Source organism: Pyrus communis, chromosome 14 (genome assembly GCF_963583255.1).
Source record: "Pyrus communis chromosome 14, drPyrComm1.1, whole genome shotgun sequence".
NCBI classification, from domain to species: Eukaryota; Viridiplantae; Streptophyta; class Magnoliopsida; order Rosales; family Rosaceae; genus Pyrus; species Pyrus communis.
In genome coordinates, this window is record NC_084816.1 from 1365900 (window position 1) to 1388257 (window position 22358).

Sequence of the window (22358 nt, forward strand, 5' to 3'; positions counted from 1 at the left end):
AATTAAAAAAATCAAAATTGAAGGATTTGGGTCTCCTCCAAGAAAAAGCAAACCAATTACTTCAACTCCAAAAATCCATCAATCAAAAATCAAAATTAAGCAAACCCAGTTCACAAAACCTACAAATGAAAAGGTAAAACTCAAAGAAGATTGGGTGGGTTAGAGAGAGAGCTCTTGTGCATATTCGAAATGGAGAGAGAGAGAGAGAGAGAGAGAGAGAGAGAGAGAGAGAGAGAGAGAGAGAGAGAGAGAGAGAGAGAGAAAGAGAGAGCTTGGATGAAGAAGATGGTGGGTTAGAGAGCGAGCTCTTGGATGAAGAAGATAGGTGGGTTAGGGTTCTTCGAATTGGAATTGGGCGAGAGAGATTTTTTCTCTCTCTACAAAAATGAGAAATTAATGCTGGAATTTCTGGATACCCATTTATATGGGAGGACAATTTGGTCATTTCAAGGTGTAGAAAAAATCCTATTTATGTTTGATTGTTATGCATTGCGTGTGCATATTCGAAAATGTCTTATTTTTGTCCCAAGATTAAGAAATTGTCCCATTTCAGGGTATTTCCCAAAATTATTTGGTATACGCATTAAAGAAAGTTTTATACATATTGAAGGATGTTTTATATGTTGTTCGAAAATAGTTGGACCATTTATTAAGACCCAAAAGTATTTTTTAAGGATTTTTAATGTGTAAAATAGGAAAATAAATAAAATCTGGTTGACAGCAAAAATGATATCCGATTTTCTACATAAATTATTAAAAGCCCTACACAATTATTGAAATGCTTACCGAACGACCAAAATAACGTGAAAATAGCTTATATTCACTACTTTAGAAAATAGCAATATCGATAAAAAAAATTGTGGATTATAGCTCACAATTTTCATGAAAAATAATTTTGAACATTCGCAAATTTTTTGGTATGTGCATTAAAGAAAGTATTATAATTTCCTTGGAAGTAGTTGACCATTTATAAAGACCCAGATTATTTTTCCAGAGTTTTAATGTGGTAAAATAGAAAAATAAATAAATATTGGGATAGAGTGAAAACGATATATGTGATCCAGAAAAATCATTAAAAGCCTTACACAACTTATTGAATGATAAAAATGACATGTAAGTAGGCTTACGATTGCTACTTTTGAAACTAGCAAGATCAATCCAAAATCGTGGCTTATAGCTCATAGCATTTTGAAAATTTACAAAAAATTTTGGCATAGCCATTAATGAAAAGTTTTATTATTTCTTCAGACGTAGTTGGACAATCTATTAAGATGCAGATTACTTTTTATGAATTTTTAATGTGTTAAATAATATTAATTTGTACAGGCGGAGTGTCACATCCTGGCCCGGGCCGGATCACTTCCCCGGCCCGCTCCACCACCGTAGCACGATGTTGTCCGCTTTGGGCTTACCATTCCCTCACGGTTTTGTTTTTGGGAACTCACAAGCAACTTCCCAGTAGGTCACCCATCATGAGATTGCTCTAGCCCCCTTCTCACTTAACTTCGGAGTTCCTACGGAACCCGAAGCCAGTGAGCTCCCAAAAGGCCTCGTGCTAGGTAGGGATGAGAATATACATATAAGGATCACTCCTCTAGGCGATGTGGGATGTCACAATAAGGGGCTTCTTTATTTATAGAATTTGAGATGCCTCTTTGGAAAACATGTGACTGTTCATGAAGAGTCAAAACCTGTAACTCTTCATTAGGATAAACACATATTTTACCAAAAAGCATTGCTTTTAATCTCCGTTCAATTAATAAATTAAATATAATAATGATAATATAAATTTTCAAACAATCGGCATATGCATTAAAAGGGTTTACAAATCCTTTTGCAAGGAGTTGGATCAAATATTGAGTCCCAACAGCATTTTTCACAAAAAAAATTTAAGGGGGTGTGGTCAAACTATGATTTAGAAGGATTTTAAAAATGATGGATTTTATAGGATTTAGGAAGATTTAAGACTCCTACAAAATCCATATGGATTTTAAAGAATTTGAATGAATTTGGTTTGTAGATTTTGATGAATTTTGGTGGATTTTCATATAATTTTTTTTATTAAAAAAAAAAAGAAGGAAAATCTTTTTCCTTGCCCCACTGAACTTGATAGTCACTTTATCCCCTCCCTATTTCGTGTCCCCTATCACACCATCACAGCTCCATCTTTCTCTCAATTGAGCACTGCTACATTGCCAGCAACCTTCATCAACGACTAGCCTTTTGTTCATTCGATTTTTTTATTTATTTAGCAGATGTTCTAGTTCGCTAGCAATTGCAGCAACCTTCGAAAAATCATCCTTATCAACCTCGTCTCCAAAATCTATTTCATTAACAAGTCCGGCAACATTTGGAGGAACACCGAACCCATCCTCATCGACATCTAGAGACCTGGATGAAAAACAGGTTATGCACCAACATTGACATCTGGAGAAGCATATGCAGAGAATACATGGCCAAATCATTTTCTGCATTGAATTCACATTCTGGGCACCATCCCAGAGATTTAATAACCGCTGAATTTTGAGGCCTCTGACGGAAAGAAAATGAACCAAACTTCTCATTTGCAAAGTCTTTGTTGTTGGTACCTCAAATTTCTAGACATTGTCACTACTCAATGTGGAGCATGCATTTGAGCTACTGACATCAGGGCATTTATTAGGATTAGTCCTTTTGGAGCTTTTCTTTCTTATGATGGAAGGAGTATTTTTGAAATTCTTATTAGACCAATGTGGCCATGTATTCTCTACATATGCGTCTCCAGTAGTATTTGGTGTTCGTCTGTTTGTCACTGTGTGGCTAAGGTTGGTAGACATTTAAGGACTGCCCAGATGGAATAAGATTTGAAATCCTAGGTGGTGAGGTTGGATTCTTTTTGGTCTTGGTTATATATACTTCTTGCTCTTAAATCCCACAAAATCCACCACTTATTAAAATCCTACAAAATCTTAATTTTCTGAATACACTTAGATTTGGATGGACTTTAAAATCTCTAATAAAATCTCAATGGACTACACCTAGATTTGCATGGATTCTAAAATCCTTTAAAATCTTTTAGTTGACTACACTAGGATTTTAAAGTATTTTAAAATCCTCTCAAATCCAAATTTGACTACCCCCTCCCCCCTTAATGTGTAAGATAGAAAAACAAATAAATACTACCATCGAGGGAAAGTGATACCCGAGATTCGGGAAATCACTATATATCCTACACAAATTATTGAGAAGCTCATTGATTGACAAAAAATGAACTAAAGTAAGCTCGCAATCGCTACTTTAGAAATTAGCAAGATTAAACCATAGTCGTGACTTAAAACACACAATTTTCGTGAAAAATTAAAATTTTGAACTGTGGTAAATTCTTTATATATGCGTTAAAAGACTTTTGCAGGCTCGTTAGAAGTAGTTATACAGTTTATTAAGACGGAGAATTATTTTTTGTGTAAAATAGAAAAATAAAAATCCCTGGCAGAGAGCAAAAATGATATCTGATTTTCTACACAAATTGTTACTTTAAAAATTTGCAAAATGGACCTCAAATTGTGACTTATGGTTCACATTTTTATTTTTTATTTGGTGAAAAGTGAAAATTTTATTGGTATACCCTTTAAAGAAAGTTTTATAAGCTCTTAAGAAGTAAATGGATTATTCATTAATACACAAAAATTATTTTTACAGATTTTAGTATGTAAAATAGAAAAATATATAAATACTGGCGGAGTGCGAATTGATATTCAATTTTCTACACAAATTATTAAAAGCCATACACAAATCATTAAGAAGCTTATCGATCGTCCAAAATGACACAAAAGTAGGCTTACAATCACTACTTTAGAAATTAACAAGATCAATCAAAATTGTGACTTATAACTCACATTTTTTTGTGAAAAATGAAAATATTGCACGTTTGCAAATGTTTTGGTAAACATAGAAAGAAAATAACTGTAGTACATTTAGCAGACCAGGTATGTATGGATGTGGGCGGAGGTGAGGTGATGCCTAGGGTTAGGTTTAGCGTTCATGATACATGAGAGGAAATCTGACCGTGAAGAATGTGTGTATAATATTTTGATGAAACATTTCTTCGGTGTCCAGAGAAAATGTGAAAAGAAAAAGTGGGTGTTCAGAAAAGGGGTGTCCAAGAATTGAATGTAAACTTAGATGTGACAAGAACAGAATAATAAAATCAGACTAACATACAGTTATTTTTGGTATTTTGTAAGGAAGTTGATCACTCGACATACATATATAGTTATGTTCATACACAAATTACATTCACATTAGAATTCTTATGCAACAAACAATAATATACTATAATTAGATTTCTTCAAAAGTTACTGAGGAAATTTTTGAACCATTGCGCTGAGAGTTTTGGGAATCTTTTTAGCCCATTGTCATAATCCACATAATTGATACCAAATCGAACAGTGTATCCAGAATTCCATTCAAAGTTGTCTAACAATGACCATAGAAAGTATCCCCTCACATTGACACCATCCCTTCCCAAAAAATCAAACACAGTGACTTCAATGCAATGATTAAATAGCCAAACTATAAGAATGCTAGACCATAAATAGTCTTAATTAGAACTTACTGGATTGCTTTTTGAAGATAATAGAGGTGCCAGTAATGATAATCAACTCTTAAGGTGTCATTAAGGGCTTCTTCAAGTGGTAATTTGGGATCATTGAACTCATCAATGCCTACAATATAATGTGTCAGCGTGTAATTTTAATTTGTGGGCTATACTTAATAACATTTTACACTGGACATATACAATTAATTTAAGGCCTAAAGGTAATTACCATTTTCAGTAATGTAAATGAGTGGATCGTGATAGTTTTCCTTTATGTAATGTAAAAGATCTTGAATTCCTCTTGGATAAACATACAGCCAATCAGAAGCAGCCTACAACACCATTTGAAGAAAATTGAGGCTTTTATATATAAATTAATTCCCATATAGGTGATGCTAATAGTTTAAGCTAATTTGATGTGTACCTTTGGACCAATGGGCACCCCATTACGCTCATCTGCCACAATATAGATATGAATATCATCAAAATAACACATTTATAGTTATTTTATATTTAGATATGAATATCATCAAAATAAAACATTTATAGGAATTTTGAATTTGTTGAAGGAAATTATCAGTTTGCACTGACATAAGGGTTTAGCATGTATGTCTATCAAGTAGCTTGCATTTGATGAATTAGGTTGAGGTGCATAAGCTGCATAATAGGTAGTATAGTAATTCAATCCGAGAAAATCGAATGAACCAATTAGCATCATGGATTGTTCCTTTGTGAATTTTGGCAATCGGTTTCCAACAAGACATTGCATACTTTGCGGATACCCACCACTAGTCAATGGCTCAGCAAACCTACAAAAACATGTGGCAATTACAAAGATCAACTTAATAAAGATAGTATTGTTGATTATAATCAACCAATAAACTGCTAATTGAATTTCTAAATAGAGAAATGCTAAGGGAACTCTTTCAAAGTGAGACTTACCATAGACTATTTGTCACCTCATAGTTTAACGTTAATTCCCGTGCTAGCATTATAAAATATTGTGCAAAAACATGAGGTGGTAGAGAGTTTGTGGAGTGTTCGACCTTTGAGAGAGTCTCCTTAGCAACTATAATATATATTTACCAGCCAAACATGAAATCCAAAAATCGTAATGCTGCATTTTTATGTTGGTTTGCCTCAGAAATTGGTATAAACCAGTTTGATACCAGTGTTATTCCTATCGTACCTTCTTGAGATATCTGCACATGTTCAACTTTTAAATTGGTTAAATATTGTAGCCTGAAAATTTTATCCTTTGTTTATCTCTAACTTTGCAGATTATTCCCTCTTTATATGTTATAAAGTAAAACCTGTGACTCAAAATATTTTCAATGGGGACGCGATATTCAAAACCGCCAAAAGAAAATGGTATGACCTGATATTTATTCTTGTACAATTTTACAGCTGCGGCGTGAGCTAGGAGGAGGTTGTGTGCCACTAAATATGGTTCGGTAGCCGAATTTCCACCAGTGCAGTTTAGTTGTTGCCAAGCAGAACACCGTCCGGGTGCCAGAAACCCACGTGTATAACCACCATAACTATAGCTCCATGGCTCATTTATTGTGATCCAATGCTTTACCCGGTCACCGAACTCCTTGTAACAAAGCTCTACATAGTTCCGAAAATGATTGCTGCATATTCACAAAGTGCATGAAAGATTTAGAATTGATAAAAAACCCAATTGCATAATGATTACTAAACATATTTTATAATCGTTCTTATTCAAGGCTTACACAATTTTAGGGCTTAAGAAACCTCCATATTCGTCATGTAAAGCTTGCGGAAGATCCCAGTGAAAGAGTGTCACAAATGGCTTTAAACCTAGCATAACCAATAAAACCGAAAATTTGATAGAAGGATGTTTATGAGTGGATGTTACTCTTATTAATTATGTAATAATCTTAGATTTAAGGTGAAATTATGTTGTGTCACCATTGTTTATGAGTTCATTGATGAGATTGTTGTAGTATTTGATCCCTTCCTTGTTCACGCCACCACTGAGCTTTCCATCTAATAATAATTAGAACAAAATGAGAAAATAGGTAAATCAAACTATATATGCTTAGAAATTAAAGTTAAATTTTTTTTAACTGTATGTTCTAGCTAGGCCAGGAATTTAACTTTTTCTTTTCCTGAACAAACGATAGTATTTACATTAGGGGGGAGGTGGGCTAAGCCTTACAATGAGTTTTTCATAATAATGTTGTTCAACTTTGCATTTGGTGAGAATCGAATCTAAAAATTTTCATTTAAAGATGAAGAAAAATTTGACTCTTAACTTGATGGGAATAAAATCCTATTTATTTATGTTGTGAACGACCAGAACACTTCAGCTAAAATTTCAAGGCCACAAAGGAGTTAAATAACTAAAATCCTCATTTTATTACACAATAAACTACTCATCTTTCTATAACTTTTAAACAATACCACAATATAAAGAGAGAAAGTAGTTATAGTAGAGTGAGTTTATTTTCTCTAACATAACCCTTGATGAGTTTTCTTATTTTTTCTATAAAAAGTTTAGTATTTGTCAAAATATAAGGCGAGAAAGTATGTTTGAACTTTGAACCCCAAAAAAAGAGAGCTTTAATGAAAAGTTTTAGGATTAAAGAAAGTTAATAAAAACGCTTAATGAAAATTTAGTAGTAATAGCTAATAAGGAAAAAAACAGTAATATTCTTGTAGATTAGTTGAGTTTCGTGGCAGTATCGTAATAAGTTGAAAAAAAGGCCGTTGCAAATTTGTGAACAAGGTGAAGTTTGGGAGTCCGTCGCTTTTTTGTAAATAAGTTAAACTTCAGTGGCATCAGCTATTTATACACGATTAGGTCAATTGCTAATACACGTGTTAGACTTTATGGTGTCATCTGCATAAATAGTCGGTGCCACTAACGTTCAACTTATTTACAAAAATGCCATCTTTTTTTTTTTCTTGTTCTTTGGAAAATTGTTATTACCACTCTAAAAATCTCATTTGGGCTCCAAACTTTCTATAATTATAAAGAAAAATACACTTGTGAGGAATGTTGAATGAGATTTTTGAAATCCTAATAACAATTCCCTTTCTTTTAATGGTTTCTTCTTTTATTGCTCTTAGCAAAGTTAACTGTTATGTTCAATGTGATGCAAATGCGGATGATGAACTTACTTGGTAACAATCTGGGCCACAAAATAGAGAACCTATAAGCATCCAATCCCATATTCATCATAATCCTCACATCTTCCTATTATATGTGACACAAAAGATACTATGATTAAGAAAAAGAAAATTTTTATTGACATTCTAAAATTTTCATTATGTACTCTAAATTTTCTATATTTTGAAAAAATGATACACTTAAGGTGTGCACAATTTAGTTTTAGAGTGACAATAACAGTTTTCAAATTAAAATGAGAATTTTAATGTTCTATGTTTATATTAAGGCCCAAAAATCTAGTCTACACATATTACGAAGGATGTAAAACATATTGGGTCTCATGTGATTTGAACCTTATAGTTGTGATATTCATCAACAGTTACATCTCCGTTGCTGTGATCCTTGATTCTATCTACAATTAAATTCAAAAAACAATCATATTATTTGGAAAGCATAATAACCACAAATATTATATGTAAAATAAACTTATTGAAGTGATACCCTTTGGGATTCCTTAAAATATTATTTTAAGTGTAATTCTAGGGATCACATTTATACTACATTGAGATACTAATTATGGAGGGCAACTTACATAAAACAGTTTCAATCCAATTATATATTGGCATTTAGAGAAAAGTTTGCACATAGCAATGCATTATCGGACAATGGAAACCACATGGCAGTGAACGAGTTCTATGTAAGTCATTATCCATCTTATGTGGTAAATGGTGTATACAATCAACATTTAATGACCCCACCCCCTTAGTGTAGATAATATTGTTTGTTAAAAGAAAAAAAATCATTAATTGACTTGGCAAGTACACATCACTTATCACATCAATGATACATGAAGATGGTACAACAAATATGATCTCTTTAACATTACTCTTATTTTAATGGTTTGAACAATTAATTTTGTTTAATTCTTCATTCCAGATCAACCATGCATTAGGTTAGAGAAATCCAACGCCATTAGTTTTAGCAAAAGAAAGAAAAAACACAATATTTCAAGAAAATACTTCAATTGACATGTATTCAATTGAGTAGTCAAAATGGTCTTTGTCTTGAGTGAATTTTTTTTTTTTTTTTTTTTTTCAACAATGATCTTACAAAACTCTCTCAAATAAGCTTACTTTCGAAGCTGTCCTTAACTGAGACTCTTCCCGTCGCTCTCTCCATATGTGAGTGTAGGCCAGGCATATTTACTCAATAATTAGCATAGGATTCAAGACAAATTGATCTCGAATAATTAACTCTGTATAGACTCCAGCAAGATGATGACGATGATAAACAAAGTTAAAGAACCTTTCAATAATTGTACCAGCCGACCAACTACTATAAGAATATAAACTACTGTACGGTTTTGTTTTTAGAAAAAAAAAAAAAAAAAAAAGGTATGGGGGCCCGAGCGTGTCGGGGTCTCCCAAGACTACAACAAGTGTTAGGAAGCTATATGCTGTATATGAATGTATAGGGATAGAGCCATACGAGGACCAGGAGACGCTCGAGCCTATTCTGAAATTTCTTCACTTTTTATGCTTTTGTTTATGTTCTTAGTTTGAAGTTTTGGTGTGTGCTTTTGTTTCTCTCATTTTGTCAAAAAATATGTTTTACCGTATTGTTATGAAACTAGTCTATATCAACTACCATTCTTAGTTCACAATTTTGCATGTATTTTTGTTTAACAGCAAAACCATACCTATATGGAGTGGAATAATAATTAATCTTAAAAAAAAAAAAAAAAATCTCATAAAATTGTAGTTCTGGGCCATGATTATTTATTTTAGTTCAACTTCAATGTAGTGATATTTGTTTTAATAAAACTTACAGACAAGTCTGGTTATGATCTCAATGCCTTTTTTTTTTCGTGATTAGAAATTTACATTCCAATACAAAATAAGAACCTTAATTTTTCTCCTATTAATTATATTATATTATTTCTAATTTTTTCATATGGCCTTGAGGCTTCTACTAACTTCAATTTCTTGCTCTGTCACTGTGTAGGTATGTTTTCTCTTCAGTATTCGTTATAGGGTTTTAGCATTCTACCAAAGAAACTGTAGCGATGAAGGCATACAGATCCTGAGTTTCCTATACTCTTGTTTAATTTGCAAGTAGGGGTAAAATGAAGGCATACACCAGAAAGCAAACCACACAAATACTCTTCAAATTATGGTCAACATTTCTTAGGTTCCTTCTGGGGGAACTGCACTCAAATGTATGCCCCCTTCTCAACAATACCATTTAATTAAATTATCACAAAAGATAGAAACATCATTACAATTTCACAAGAAGGATATCTTATTTAAAATCACATTCCCTCTCTTTTCTCTTTATATCGAACGGGGCCGATCCTTACCTAATATTCTTTTCCCACTCGGACTTACCCTAAGACCAAACCTAACTCTGGGCTAAATGCTATTTTTTAGGTTTTATTCCCCCCCTCCCCAAACCCAACCCAACCCAACCCAACTCAACCCATGCTAAATGTGTGGTTTAAAAACTAAAACCTAAACAAAAGTCAGATTTAACCCAGGATTAGTGGGGCTAGCCCACCATATATGTGTATTTTATTTAGTTTTATATTTATAAATTCATTGAATCCAACGGTTAAGATATAATTTGATGAAATTCAATGGTAAAAAAAAAAAAAAAAATTTAACGGTCCAAATTTAAATCTAAAGGCTAAAGTAATTAAAAAAAAAATCTTTTATGTGTTTCATATTTTTTCATAGTGTTCAACAAGTTTTATGGTGTCAGTTTGTGATTTTTCAATATTTATCAGAATCTAAATATTTTTAGGTTAAAATGTTCATAAAATTAAATTAGAATAGTCTGCATAATTTTTTTTTTCTTTTAAAAAAGTTACTTTAAGAAAAAAAATTAGCCTAAATTCATTTTTTAATAATCTGAGGCTAAAATTTTAGATCAGAGGGGTTGGAGCAGAAAAGTTATTTCTGGACTAAAAATTTTAAGTTTTAGCTCAAGGGTTAGAGATGGTTTTAGCGGCGCACCAAGCAAACGTTATAATTTGCATGGAGTGATGACACTATTTTGGCATGTTTTGACATTGACCGGATCTTTAAAAACTGTAGTCCCCACAAGAAAACGCTATTAATTTTCACTAAATTATTAAGGCAAAACGGCACCATGCACCAGTAGCTAGCTAGTTGAAACAAAAAAGTGATTTATAGAAAGATTAGCTAGGACGAGAGAACCATTGATAGCAGAGGCAGAGACATAAAAAAAGTTATAAAAAGAAGAAGAGATTAGGATGAAGTAGCATAATTTTCATATCTTAACTGATTACTTGATCAGACAGACCTGGATATTTGTGGGTATAGGTATCCCATATGCTTGGTCCTTTTCCACCTCCTTTTGCAGCACCTTCATACTGAAAAAATTAAACTCAAACACAATGCAAGAATTTTAGCAATTTCTAACTGAAAACCAGTTGGGTTCACTTTCTCAACCTGGGGTAAAGCCGACACGTTGATAATATGCTCTAATACCGTGCTAAACTTTAAGCATTCAAACAAAAACCAATCGGTAAAGAGTAGAAAGGGCGAAACATCTCTTAAACTATTACGCATGCACGTATGAGCTCTCAACACATAAGAGCACGAATGAAGATGTCAAGGTTCATGAATTGATGATTGGTCTGACATTACAAGAATGCTTAAGGAAGTAAAATACAAATTAAAGAGCAATATTAAGTCGCAGCAGGACTCACCTGGTAAGATGATGAAGCCGTGCCAAATATGAACCAGGCTGGAAAACTGCTTCTGTTGAGGAAGACGGTGCCGTAATTAGGTGGAACTGTGACAGCATCGTTGCTATTTGTCAGTGTAATTAGTAGCACCAAAGCTAACAGAGGAAACCCTAATGGCATTGCCATAACTTTGGGGGTGGAGGTTCCAGAAAAGTTTGGCTCTGCCTGGCTTGACCTTTTTATAGAGGATCGAAAGTACACAGGAGAGTGATAAACGGTCATATAAGTAAATGAGTAAACAATTATTAAACAAAACTAGTCTTGATGAGGGGCAAAAAGAAAAAAACAAGTTTGGCTCTCCCTGGTGACATTTTTTTTCGGAATGATTTATGCACCTTTTTTTCACTTTTTGCACACGCGTTTTAATTATGAATTTTAATTGTCTTTTCATTTGTCTAATCTATAAAAAAAAAAGTCCGTTAAAAAGGAAAAAAAAACATGTATCATCATAAGAGCTAAAAACTTTGGGACAGTCCAATATATGAAAGTTGGATCAAGATGTATATATTATATAGACTATAGAGGAAGATGGGACATTTGTGAAAGTGCTTCCCCATTTCATGGACTTGGTGGTGCTCGACAAATGAAATCAAGCCAAATTCATGAATTGAAAAAAATAAATTTATAAAGAAATAAAAACTTTAAAATTCATTTGGAACTTGTTCATTCTTCATGCAACATACATGTCGTACCACTTTGATATGGGATTAGTGTAGGGAGAGTATCTTGTGGTGAAAAGTAAAGGGTACCACAATTTTTTTTTTCCTCATGTTAATTTCAAATAATTTTAAGTGCGCCTCGTATACCACCATGAGTTTGACGGGGGTGTTGGAAAATATTAGTATTTTAGGTATTATATTGTTTGGGTTTTCTTATAAGTTTAGTTTGAGCCTAGCCTATTAGTATTAGGGTTAGGTTTGTTCGTTATAAATATAGGGTTTTTTTATTGACACCCCACAATTTGATGAAAACACCCGACAATCAAAATTTTCTTCTATAATTCCAAATTTACCCTTTATTTAAACCTGCATAAAATAAATCTCCCCAGTCCATCACCATTGTTCAGATCCTCGCCTTTTATTTATACTGTTTGCATTTTTTCAACATCATTATAATCATCTTTGTAATTATTTTTGTTCTTTTTCTTTTTTATGATATTCATATCAATTTTCGATTTGAGAACTACACCAAATCCAACCAGGAATTCCCAAGCAAGGATATGAATATTATCCAGAAGAAAAAGTACAAAATAAAAACAAAACCTTAATGCAGTAACGTGAAACTTGGATAATAGGATATGATTTTAGTTTCTAGATCATTGTCAAAAGCAATTAGCTAGGAATGAACTCCTAATACAGTTTCTAGAAACCTGCAGAAAAATCTCCTTAGAAAACAGGGTACAAGCAATGCTCTTATTGCCACTCCAAAGGTTCAGATGATTCGAAGGACACAATGGAGTTACAGGCCATGGTGTTATGATAGGGTGGTTGGTTGTGAATTTTTTTTTTTTTGGAAGGTGGGGGGTGGATTTAACAAAAAGAAGGGTAGAATTGGAATTATTGAGAAAAAAATTTAATTGTGGGAGTGTATTCAACAAATTATGGGGTATTAATAAAACAACCCTATATATAATGTTTCATATCTCTGAAGAATAAGTTAGACACAATGTAGTTTATTGGGTTGTGGAGTCGTCATGGCAATCTTTCTTTACGTTAATAAAATTATATTAATTTATATTTACTTTGTTTGTTTGTTAGTTGCGTACTTTGATATTCAACTAATTGATCTTGTTGTATTCATCGAGCTCGTTGTAATACACATCCCAAAATGCGCTGAATGCATCAGTTACTGTATCAATCGTTGGCCTCCGGTTTCTCTGGTGGCAACAGAGATGGAGTCGCTTTCTCTACCGATTTGGCATCTTATTCTTTCGGCTTTGATTCTTTGATTGTTGAGCAATTCGACTCTTCATTGCTGTCGTTGCATCACCTCCGTTGTTGGCCGTGGGATACTCAGGATGGTGGTACAAGTGCAGAAGGGTGGTCGGATTTTGCTTCCGTCTATTTCACTCATATAGATATAAACATTTTGAAAAGAAAAAGTGTATAACAATAAAACAATTATTTAAATAATTGAAAAAAATAGAATGGAAGAACAAGCTATAGAAGAAGAAATCAAGCAACATGAAGTCTTGGATGTGATCGGATTTTGGGGTTCGCATGGGCAAGGGAAGGAGGAGTTGTGCTGGTGAGCCATGTCGAAGGCAGGGATTGAAAGGTTACCTTGTGGATAATGGTGGGTGGGAAAATAGTAGGGTGTTCTTTTTATTTTTTTACTAGTATATGGGCACACACAAAGTGTGTGAGAAAATTTTTTATTTTTGTTTTTGAAATAAAAGGAGAGAGGAAGAGAGTGATGGAGAACGTGGGAGCGAGAAGTTTTTATTTTTTTAATTTTTTTTATTAGATATATATTAGAATTACATGTAGGTGAGACTTTGAAAAAAAAGCAACAAAATTTAGTTGTGTGAAATTACATTTCTGTCCCATATTTCTGTCCCATGTTCTGTTTTAATTAGAGGGTTAAACTGGTAATTTAAAAGGTAATAATTAATTTAAAATTATCTCCAAAAAATTACTTCTCTGTCTCTAAATCTCTTTCCCTCTCCCTCTCTATCTTCTTTCTTCTTCGTCTCTTTCACAAGCATTATACATCTTATTCTCCGCTGTGATTACAGATTCAGATGCAACAAACCACATGACTGCATATTTGAAGAATTTGTCATTGGCAACCCCTTTTCCTTCCACTGAGATGATTCAAACTGCTAGTGGTGAAGGTTCGAAAGTCTCTCATAAAGGATCTTCCATATTGCAGACTCCATTTCATAATCTAAAATTAAATTCAGTTCTATATGTGCCCATGATATCTCAGAATCTACTCTATGTGCATAAAATATGTCTTGACAATAATTGCTGGTTGATATTTGATGCTTGGTGTTTTTGGATTCAGGACAAAGCCACATGGAGAATATTGTTCAAAGGCCTCTGCAATGATGGATTGTATCCCATTTCCTTCACATCATCTTCATCTCATACACCAAAAGCCTTTACTGCTGCTACTTATATTGGCAAACAAGTAAACTCCAGTCTATGGCACCATAGATTAGGCCATTCCTCAAACAAAGTTGTTTCTCTTATGCTTAAGAAATCAAATGTCTCTAGCATTTCTGATTCTACACTTGTGATGTGTTCAAGTTGTATTGAGGGCAAAATTAGCAAGCTACCCTTTGATTCAGCTACATATAAATCTGTCAAACCTTTGATATTGTTCACAATGATGTATGGGGTCCTACTCCATGTTTGTCTATAGAAGGTCTTAAGTACTATGTTACCTTCATAGATCAATGTACTCGATTTTGTTGGAATTTTCCACTTGTCAAAAAAGCTAACGTTTGTACCACATTTATTACATTTTATTAGTTTGTACTTAATCATTTCTCAGTATCTATTAAAACACTTTAGAGTGATGGATGGGGTGAATATATAGGGAACTAGTTACAAACTTTTCTTGCTGCTAAAGGTATTAATCACCACTTATCTTGTTCGTACACACCAGAACAGAGTGGTTTGGCTGAGAGGAAACATCATCACATTATTGAAACTACAATTACCCTTCTTTAAACATCTCACCTACTTTCACCATTTTGGTCATTTGCCTGCCAAACATCAGTATATCTTGTTGATTGAATGCCATCACAAACACTGAACCAGAAATCACCATTTGAAATACTATAGGGTTCTGTCCTTGATGTCAGTCACCTTAAGGTCTTCGGTTGCTCTTGTTATCGACTCTTAAGACCTTTAACCTCTACAAAGTTACAACCTAGAACAACTAAGTGCATTTTTCTGGGATATACATCAAAGTACAAGGGCTACCTATGTTATGAAGTCATAAAAAAGAAAGTTTATATTTCCATTTGTTTGATGAATCTGAATTTCCCTGTTCAATTCTTGCATCAACACATGCACCAAGTCTCCATACATCACAAGTGTCACAACCAAATTTACAACCATCAATGCCTAATCTTGATGATGTGCTAGTCTCACATTCTACAGTTTCTCAACATTCTTTCCCATCTAATATTACATCATCACCATCATCACCATCGCCATTATCCACTGATTCTACCCTACTACCTTCAACACAATTCATCAATGCAAGTGAACAATCTTCATCTCCATATATCCTTATGGCTTTTGAGGTTCAAATTGAGAACTATAGTTTCTGAGTTTCAACCTGAAAGTCTTCCAGTAGTTCTATCCATTCCCCCATTGAATTTGCATCCAATGCAAACTCGATCAAAGAGTGGTATCTCCAAAAAGAAGGCATTTCTTACTACAGTTCAGGGCAGTAGGACAGTGGATCTCTCTACTATTGAACCTGCAAGCTATAAGTCTGCATTGAAGTGTAAAGTATGGGTTGATGCAATGAAAGAAGAGTTATCTGCATTCCATTCACAGTCAACATAGAGTCTAGTTCCTCTTCCAGCACAGAAAAATCTTGTTGGTTGTAAGTGGGTGTTTAAGATTAAAAAGAATGCTGATGGGTCCATAGGGAGATATAAGGCTCGAATGGTGGCAAAATATTTCAATCAAGAGGAAGGCATAGATTATGGGGAAACATTCAGTCCAGTTGTTAAGCCAACAATTGTGAGACTTGTGTTGGCTATGGCAGCTCATTTTGGGTGGAATTTGGGACAACTCGATGTTAAGAATGCATTTCTGCATGGAGTATTGCAGGAAGAGGTGTACATGTCACAACCTCCAGGTTTCATTGATCCTCAACACTCTGGATATGTTTGCAAACTACACAAGTCCCTATATGGGTTAAAACAGGCCCTAGAGCCTAGAATAACATGTTTACATGCTTCTTACCATCACTTGGTTTCAAAACAACTCATGCAGACCCATCTTTATTTGTGAAACAGTTTGGTTCTTCTATTGTGCTATTGCTTCTTTATGTGGATGACATTATCATCACTGGTAATGCTCCAAGTTTGATAAATGATGTGATTGTTACCTTGACAAAGGAGTTTGATATAAAAGATTTAGGGAGGAAAGGAAATATATTGAATCCGGATTTTGGTCGGATTCTCGGATTTTGAAGATCTGTGAATCGTTTCCATTCATCGTGCATTGTGCGATCATAAATCATTTAAAATTTTTCTATTTAAAATTAAATACAAACAGTATCTGACAAAAGCTGACCGCACGATGTACGATGAACGAACATGATTCACAGATATCCAAAATCCTCACAAAGAGAATCCAGAGATAATCATGTTGGATTTGGGACGTTCATTTTTTGTTTTTAAATGTCTATTCTACCTTTTTTTTCCTTTCATTCTCTTTCCACCACTTCATAGTTTCTTATGCTTCTATTTTGATGAAAACAAATTTCAATTTAATTGTCACATCATCATATAATATTTTTAATGTACTCATATTATAACACGTCAACTTATGTATTAGTAATACACTCTAATGCCCATCCCTATATCTCATCTCCTCATTTATCGACTGACACCACCCATTCGCATTCACACGTTCTCTCACAAGCAACTTAATGCCACCACCTACCCACAATCACACATCCTTTCACCGGTATCTCCCCATCCCAAGCCATACCCAACCCTAAGAAAGCATAATCATTCACTAAATAATAATGTTATTTGGACACACAAAATTTACCGAATTGCTAAAAAAACTCTATGATGCAGGTGAGTTCTATTTTGTATATAGGTTGGACCATCTTTATTAGAAAGTGTATTTAAATAGCATTACTTTTCATTATATATTTTTTTAGTACAAGCAATGTTACTACTTTAATTTACACCAAGGAAAAGAGGAAAAGTTTGAACCCCAACGCACTGAGTTGAACATTTATACTTTAATCACTAGCACAATCCATCACTTGCTTCTCCATTAGATGTTAGACGTGGCAAATGTGAGTGACCAAGTTTTATGCCTGCTTGGACAAAAATTTGACAGAGTAATTGGAATAAAGATAACTTACAAAGGTCTCTAGCTAGAAGGAACTCCGGTTGTCATTTGACCATAATTCTTCTAGGATTTGCTTAGCTAGCTGACAGTACGTATATTTCTAACCCTTGTTTCAAGTCAATATATAATATCATCTGCTCTATGCAACATTCTATCCATTGATTAGTAATTAAGGGTTTTTTCTCTCCTAATTTGTAAAAAGGATTTGATTTTCCTTATACACACAACCATGAACAATATCTTCTTAATATTCCTCATCTTCTTCATTGATTGAATCAAGCATGCATGCATTGACTTATTATTCGTTCAAACCAGGCCTAAACCTTAGGGACGAGTCAAAAACTAATGTGGAGTATCAAGTGTATATTCTCTCTCTCTCTCTCTCTCTCTCTCTCCCCCCGTCCTCCACCATCTCCTCCTCCTGAAACGAAAACAGATCACTCAATACAGCCCCAACGAATCCCAGTCGCTGCACCACTGTTGCATCACTGCCGACAGAATGATTTAGTAGTCCCGTGTCACCACCGGTTCTCCAGAAAGGCACAGGTCACTTGTCGACGTGAATGATGACATGTGCAATTAGATCTTTTTGGTTCTGAAAAGTGGTGGGTCTGATAAAGAGATGGATTCGTATTTGCTATGGGATCATTTGACATACTAATTAACGATCTGATTAAAAGAAGGCATTACGTATATCTTTTTCTTGAGTTTATTTACCAGTACCTAAGGTCTTATTACAAAGCCAGATGCCAATTTGATCTTTGCCTTAGTGTTTCAGATGTGTTATAGCGTTTTTGTCATGATACCGAGAAAGCCGGAGTGAGTTTAAGGAGTATCTACTAGCTCCTCGTGTAGGGATCCCCAAACCTTAATGCATGCTAAATTAAATTATTGGTACGTCCAGCCCAGCCAGCCCAATTCCTTTACCACTTTTTTATAGGTATAGGTACGTCCACAAGTTTGCAATTATTATGAGTCAAATTACGTCGGGACTAATTAAACTTCATCGGTTAACCCGTTTTGCCGAACTTTAGGTCAATAGACTGTTATATTAGGTCATCTCCAACCGAGGGCTAGTCAGAGGGCTCGTTTTAGCCCTCTGGTCCTCCAAGATTCTCCAAGATATTAATATTTTAATGAATAGTACATGACCATATTTGCCTTCGTCTCCAACCGAGGGCCAAATGGCTCGTTTTAGCCTTGCCACAAAAAACCATCTCCAACCAAGGGTCAAAGGGACAAACATAATTTATTATTTAAATTTAAAAACTACAACAACTTAAATTTAAAAACAACTTAAATTTAAAAACTACAACTTATATTTAAAAATTACAACTAAAATTTAAAAATGACAAATTAAATTTAAAAACTACAAATTAAATTTGAAGACAAGGCCCAAAAAACCCCTAAAAAAAGGCCCAAAAAACACTAAAAAATTAAAAAAATTAAAAAATTTGAATCCAACGATAACTGGCGCCAGCTAGCCTTTGGATTCAAAATTCTTTTTAAAAATTTCTGTCGGTTATAACCGACAGGAAAACTGAATTTTCTGGCCAGCCCTACAGCCTTCTAGCCTTATCTGATTGCGTGGGGCCCTCTTAGATTCTACAGCCCTCTGGCCTAGCCCTCGGTTGGAGACGGTTTTCGAGTTATTTTCGGCCCTCTAGACTCTTCGGTTGGAGATGGCCTTAGGTCCTTGCAGACCATGCCAACCCACCTTACACAAAATCAATCAAGATGGAAAATGTTGAATGAGTCTTCGCAACTACCCACTTATATGGGAGGGAAATTTGATAATTTAAAGTTTTAGGAAATCTTATTTTTGTCATATTGTTGTGTATGTCGTGTGCATGTTATGTGCATATCAAAAAGAAAAAAGAATTCCTATATTATCCCAAAATTAAGAAAATAGCCCATTTGTATCAATTTTCCAAAAATAAAATTGACCTATCACTCCCGCCCATCACAAGATGGTAGACAATGCATTAAAATGCCAATAAACGCCATTGTTGATATGTATCATTTTTAGTGTATATTTCTCAATGTCCTTCTGCTTAATTTTTAGTGTATCATTTTTAGTGTACATTCAAAAATTTCTCCCATCATGTTATACATGGCAACCAATTTGTAAATTTAAAATAATAAATGAGATAGTAGCCAAATTTGCAATAGATCCCACCAGATACGTTCAAAAATATTTTAGGGCAAAGAAAAGTATATAATGAGTTATCAAGTAACAATAGGAAATTTTCTTAATTAAAGATTTCACCATCTCATTGATTATCGTCAAATGAATTTGACTTAGTCTAGCTAGTAGATTTATCTAACGCTAATCAATAGGGTGGTGATAAAAAATATTTCTTAGAAAATTTTTAGGATAAGTTTATGAGGATGTGAATGTAAAAGAGTCTCACATCGGTGAAAAGAGAAACCTTGTAATTAATGGCTTATTGGTTTCATGTTGGAACATCAACCTTCCTCTTGGTATCTAAGTAGGTTGTCTCACGTCTAAAGCTCCACTTACTCCCACCCAACTTCATGTTGTCCACATAGTTGACTTGAAAATTCGCCACACATAAAATGGTGTGTGAGAATGTAAAGGTAAGAAACCTTATAAGAATTTATAAGAGATTGAGATACTTCTTGTATTGCCAAATAGTTGAAGGTAAAAACAATTTAGCTTCAAAGAAAAAACTCAAATTTGCAATTACTTTTATTATAACTAATGAGAAATTGGATTTACAAACAAAGGGTCAGCCTAAAGCCACAAAAGCCCAATACAAATACAGGAGGGAGTACATAAACAACATTTAAATAATAAGGTATTTTTCCAACCAAATTCACGAAGGACGAAAACAACTTTGTCGTAATATCCAACTGGCTTGGTTACACCAACAACATAAAGCAAAAGTAAAACTAAAAGGAGAGACAATAAACTCAGAATGAGTTGCTCTAACTTATTCTGACTCATAATGAGTCAAACTATAGCTAAAACTTGAAAAAACAACTTGCCCAATGATTCTGGTGGATTCTTGTACTTTATTCATCATATTTGGGATTCAAATTTGATACACAAGATTGATGTCCTCAGCATTATCATCCACATATACTTGAATATATTTTGCATTTTTTTGGCTTTTTTCAAGAAAGTTTTGAACCATTTCGCTGAGCATTTTGGGTACCTTGTCAGTCCACCTTCATAGTCCACTTAGTTGAGACGAAATCGACTACTATATCCCTTTGCCCATTCAAAGTTATCCAGTATCAACCATGCAAAATATCCCTTTACTTTAGCATCCGATTTGCGTACACACATAGAAAACAAAGTGCATTGATATAGATAACTATAAAAAAAAATGTAAGAAGGCATATTCATGTATATTATATGTAGCCTTATCTAATTCCTTAACAAGTACTAACTGAATTGCTGCTTCAAGGTGACAAAGGTGGTCACGATGATAGTTGACTCTTATGGTATCTTTAAAGGCTTGCTCAAGTGATAAGCTGCGATTATTGAACCCATCGACACCTGCAACATAATAAATTATCAATTGTGTTGATAATTTTATCTATAAATAAATAAATTTACATTTAGTTTTGAGTTTAGACTTTAAAACACCTAGATTTACTTATATATACACATGTGAAACGTTGATGATGCAATCAATTAAGGATGAAAGTATTAATGCTTACCATTTTCAAGTAATGTAAATGGCTAGATCATTACACTTTTTCTTGGTATAAATTATAAGATCATGAATTTTTTTTGGATAAATGTATAACCAATCTGAAATAGCCTACAAGACCATTTAAAGATAATGAAATTTGTTGATGCACAAAATCGGCGAGAACTTTGGTACAACAGAAAGTGTCAAGTTTGTGACCTTCGCTAGGTTGCTCTGGTCATTAGTGTGGATAAGTATGTAAATGAATAGAGACAGGGAAGCAAATGACACAAGATGTACGTGGTTCACCCAGATTGGCTACGTCCACAGAGTAGAGGAGTTCTCATTAGTTGTGAAAGGTTTACACAAATACATAGGTTCAAGCTCTCTTTTAGTGAGTTCTAGTGAATAGTTTAGTACAAATGACATTAGGGATTATTGTGGGAGAATGATCCCCTTTTATAGAAGAGAGTTTCTAGTTTTGTTCTGACATTGACACGTGTCGTGTTGTGATTGGCCTCTTATATCGACACGTGTCGCGCTGTGATTGGCTTCTGATACCGACACGTGTCGTGTTGTGATTGGCCTCCTGGTTGGAGGAAAAGTCTTGTGGGTCCTTGACGGTATGCTATTGACCGGTGCTTAGTAGTTTCGTGATTGGTCAAGTATGGTACAAACAGTACTCCCCCAAGTTCCTGAGTGAGGGAAGCTCCTCGGTTGGGGACTTGCAAGATCCAAGCCATTGAGTAATCACGAAACTTCCAAGTACCAAAGTGTGGTGTCGCTTTCCCTTGCCTTCTCTGTCCTGTAAGTAGATGTGGCATCTTCTCTTGGAAGTACTTTTCCTTCATCCAGGAATGGTATCTTTAGTTGGCGTTGATGCACAAGGTAATGTATCATTTTCATTTGAAGCTTACTTGTAGTTTCGAGTTTGGTCAAGTGCGATACAAACCATATAGTAGGAGTCCCCCAAGTCTTTAAGCGAGGAGATTTGCCGAATGAGGTGACAGGCAAGGTAAGCAATCAGGGTTCCAAGCAATCAGTCTCAGATAGGTAAGTTGATCTTGGGTTCGGCTAATTGTACTCATTCTCCCTGTCTCTTATTCAACAACAAGGATAAAGAGAAGAAACAGGGAGAAGAGAT

General features: G+C 34.2%; 1 protein-coding gene across 1 annotated transcript; it reads right to left on the reverse strand.

Annotated features, from left to right (window-relative positions):
• Positions 1-4327: 4327 nt before the first annotated feature.
• On the reverse strand, positions 4328-11613 carry LOC137714745 (beta-glucosidase 12-like). The gene is made up of 13 exons (XM_068453884.1): positions 11449-11613; positions 11040-11109; positions 8069-8127; positions 7727-7802; positions 6512-6589; positions 6313-6400; positions 5955-6210; positions 5663-5778; positions 5168-5385; positions 5001-5032; positions 4806-4908; positions 4595-4703; positions 4328-4499 (listed from the first exon to the last, which is right to left on the reverse strand). The coding sequence occupies exons 1-13, from the start codon at positions 11611-11613 to the stop codon at positions 4328-4330; spliced, it is 1542 nt and encodes a 513-aa protein (XP_068309985.1).
• Between the last annotated feature and the right edge of the window lie 10745 nt (positions 11614-22358).

Bases quoted from the DNA above. Each gene is read 5' to 3' on its own strand.
- LOC137714745 (XM_068453884.1), bottom strand. From the start codon at position 11,613: ATGGCAATGCCATTAGGGTTTCCTCTGTTAGCTTTGGTGCTACTAATT. The intron at 6,401-6,511 runs GTGACACAACAT...TGGTTATGCTAG, and splicing joins CAATGAACTCATAAACAATG to GTTTAAAGCCATTTGTGACA. The intron at 6,211-6,312 runs GTAAGCCTTGAA...GTGAATATGCAG, and splicing joins TTCTTAAGCCCTAAAATTGT to CAATCATTTTCGGAACTATG.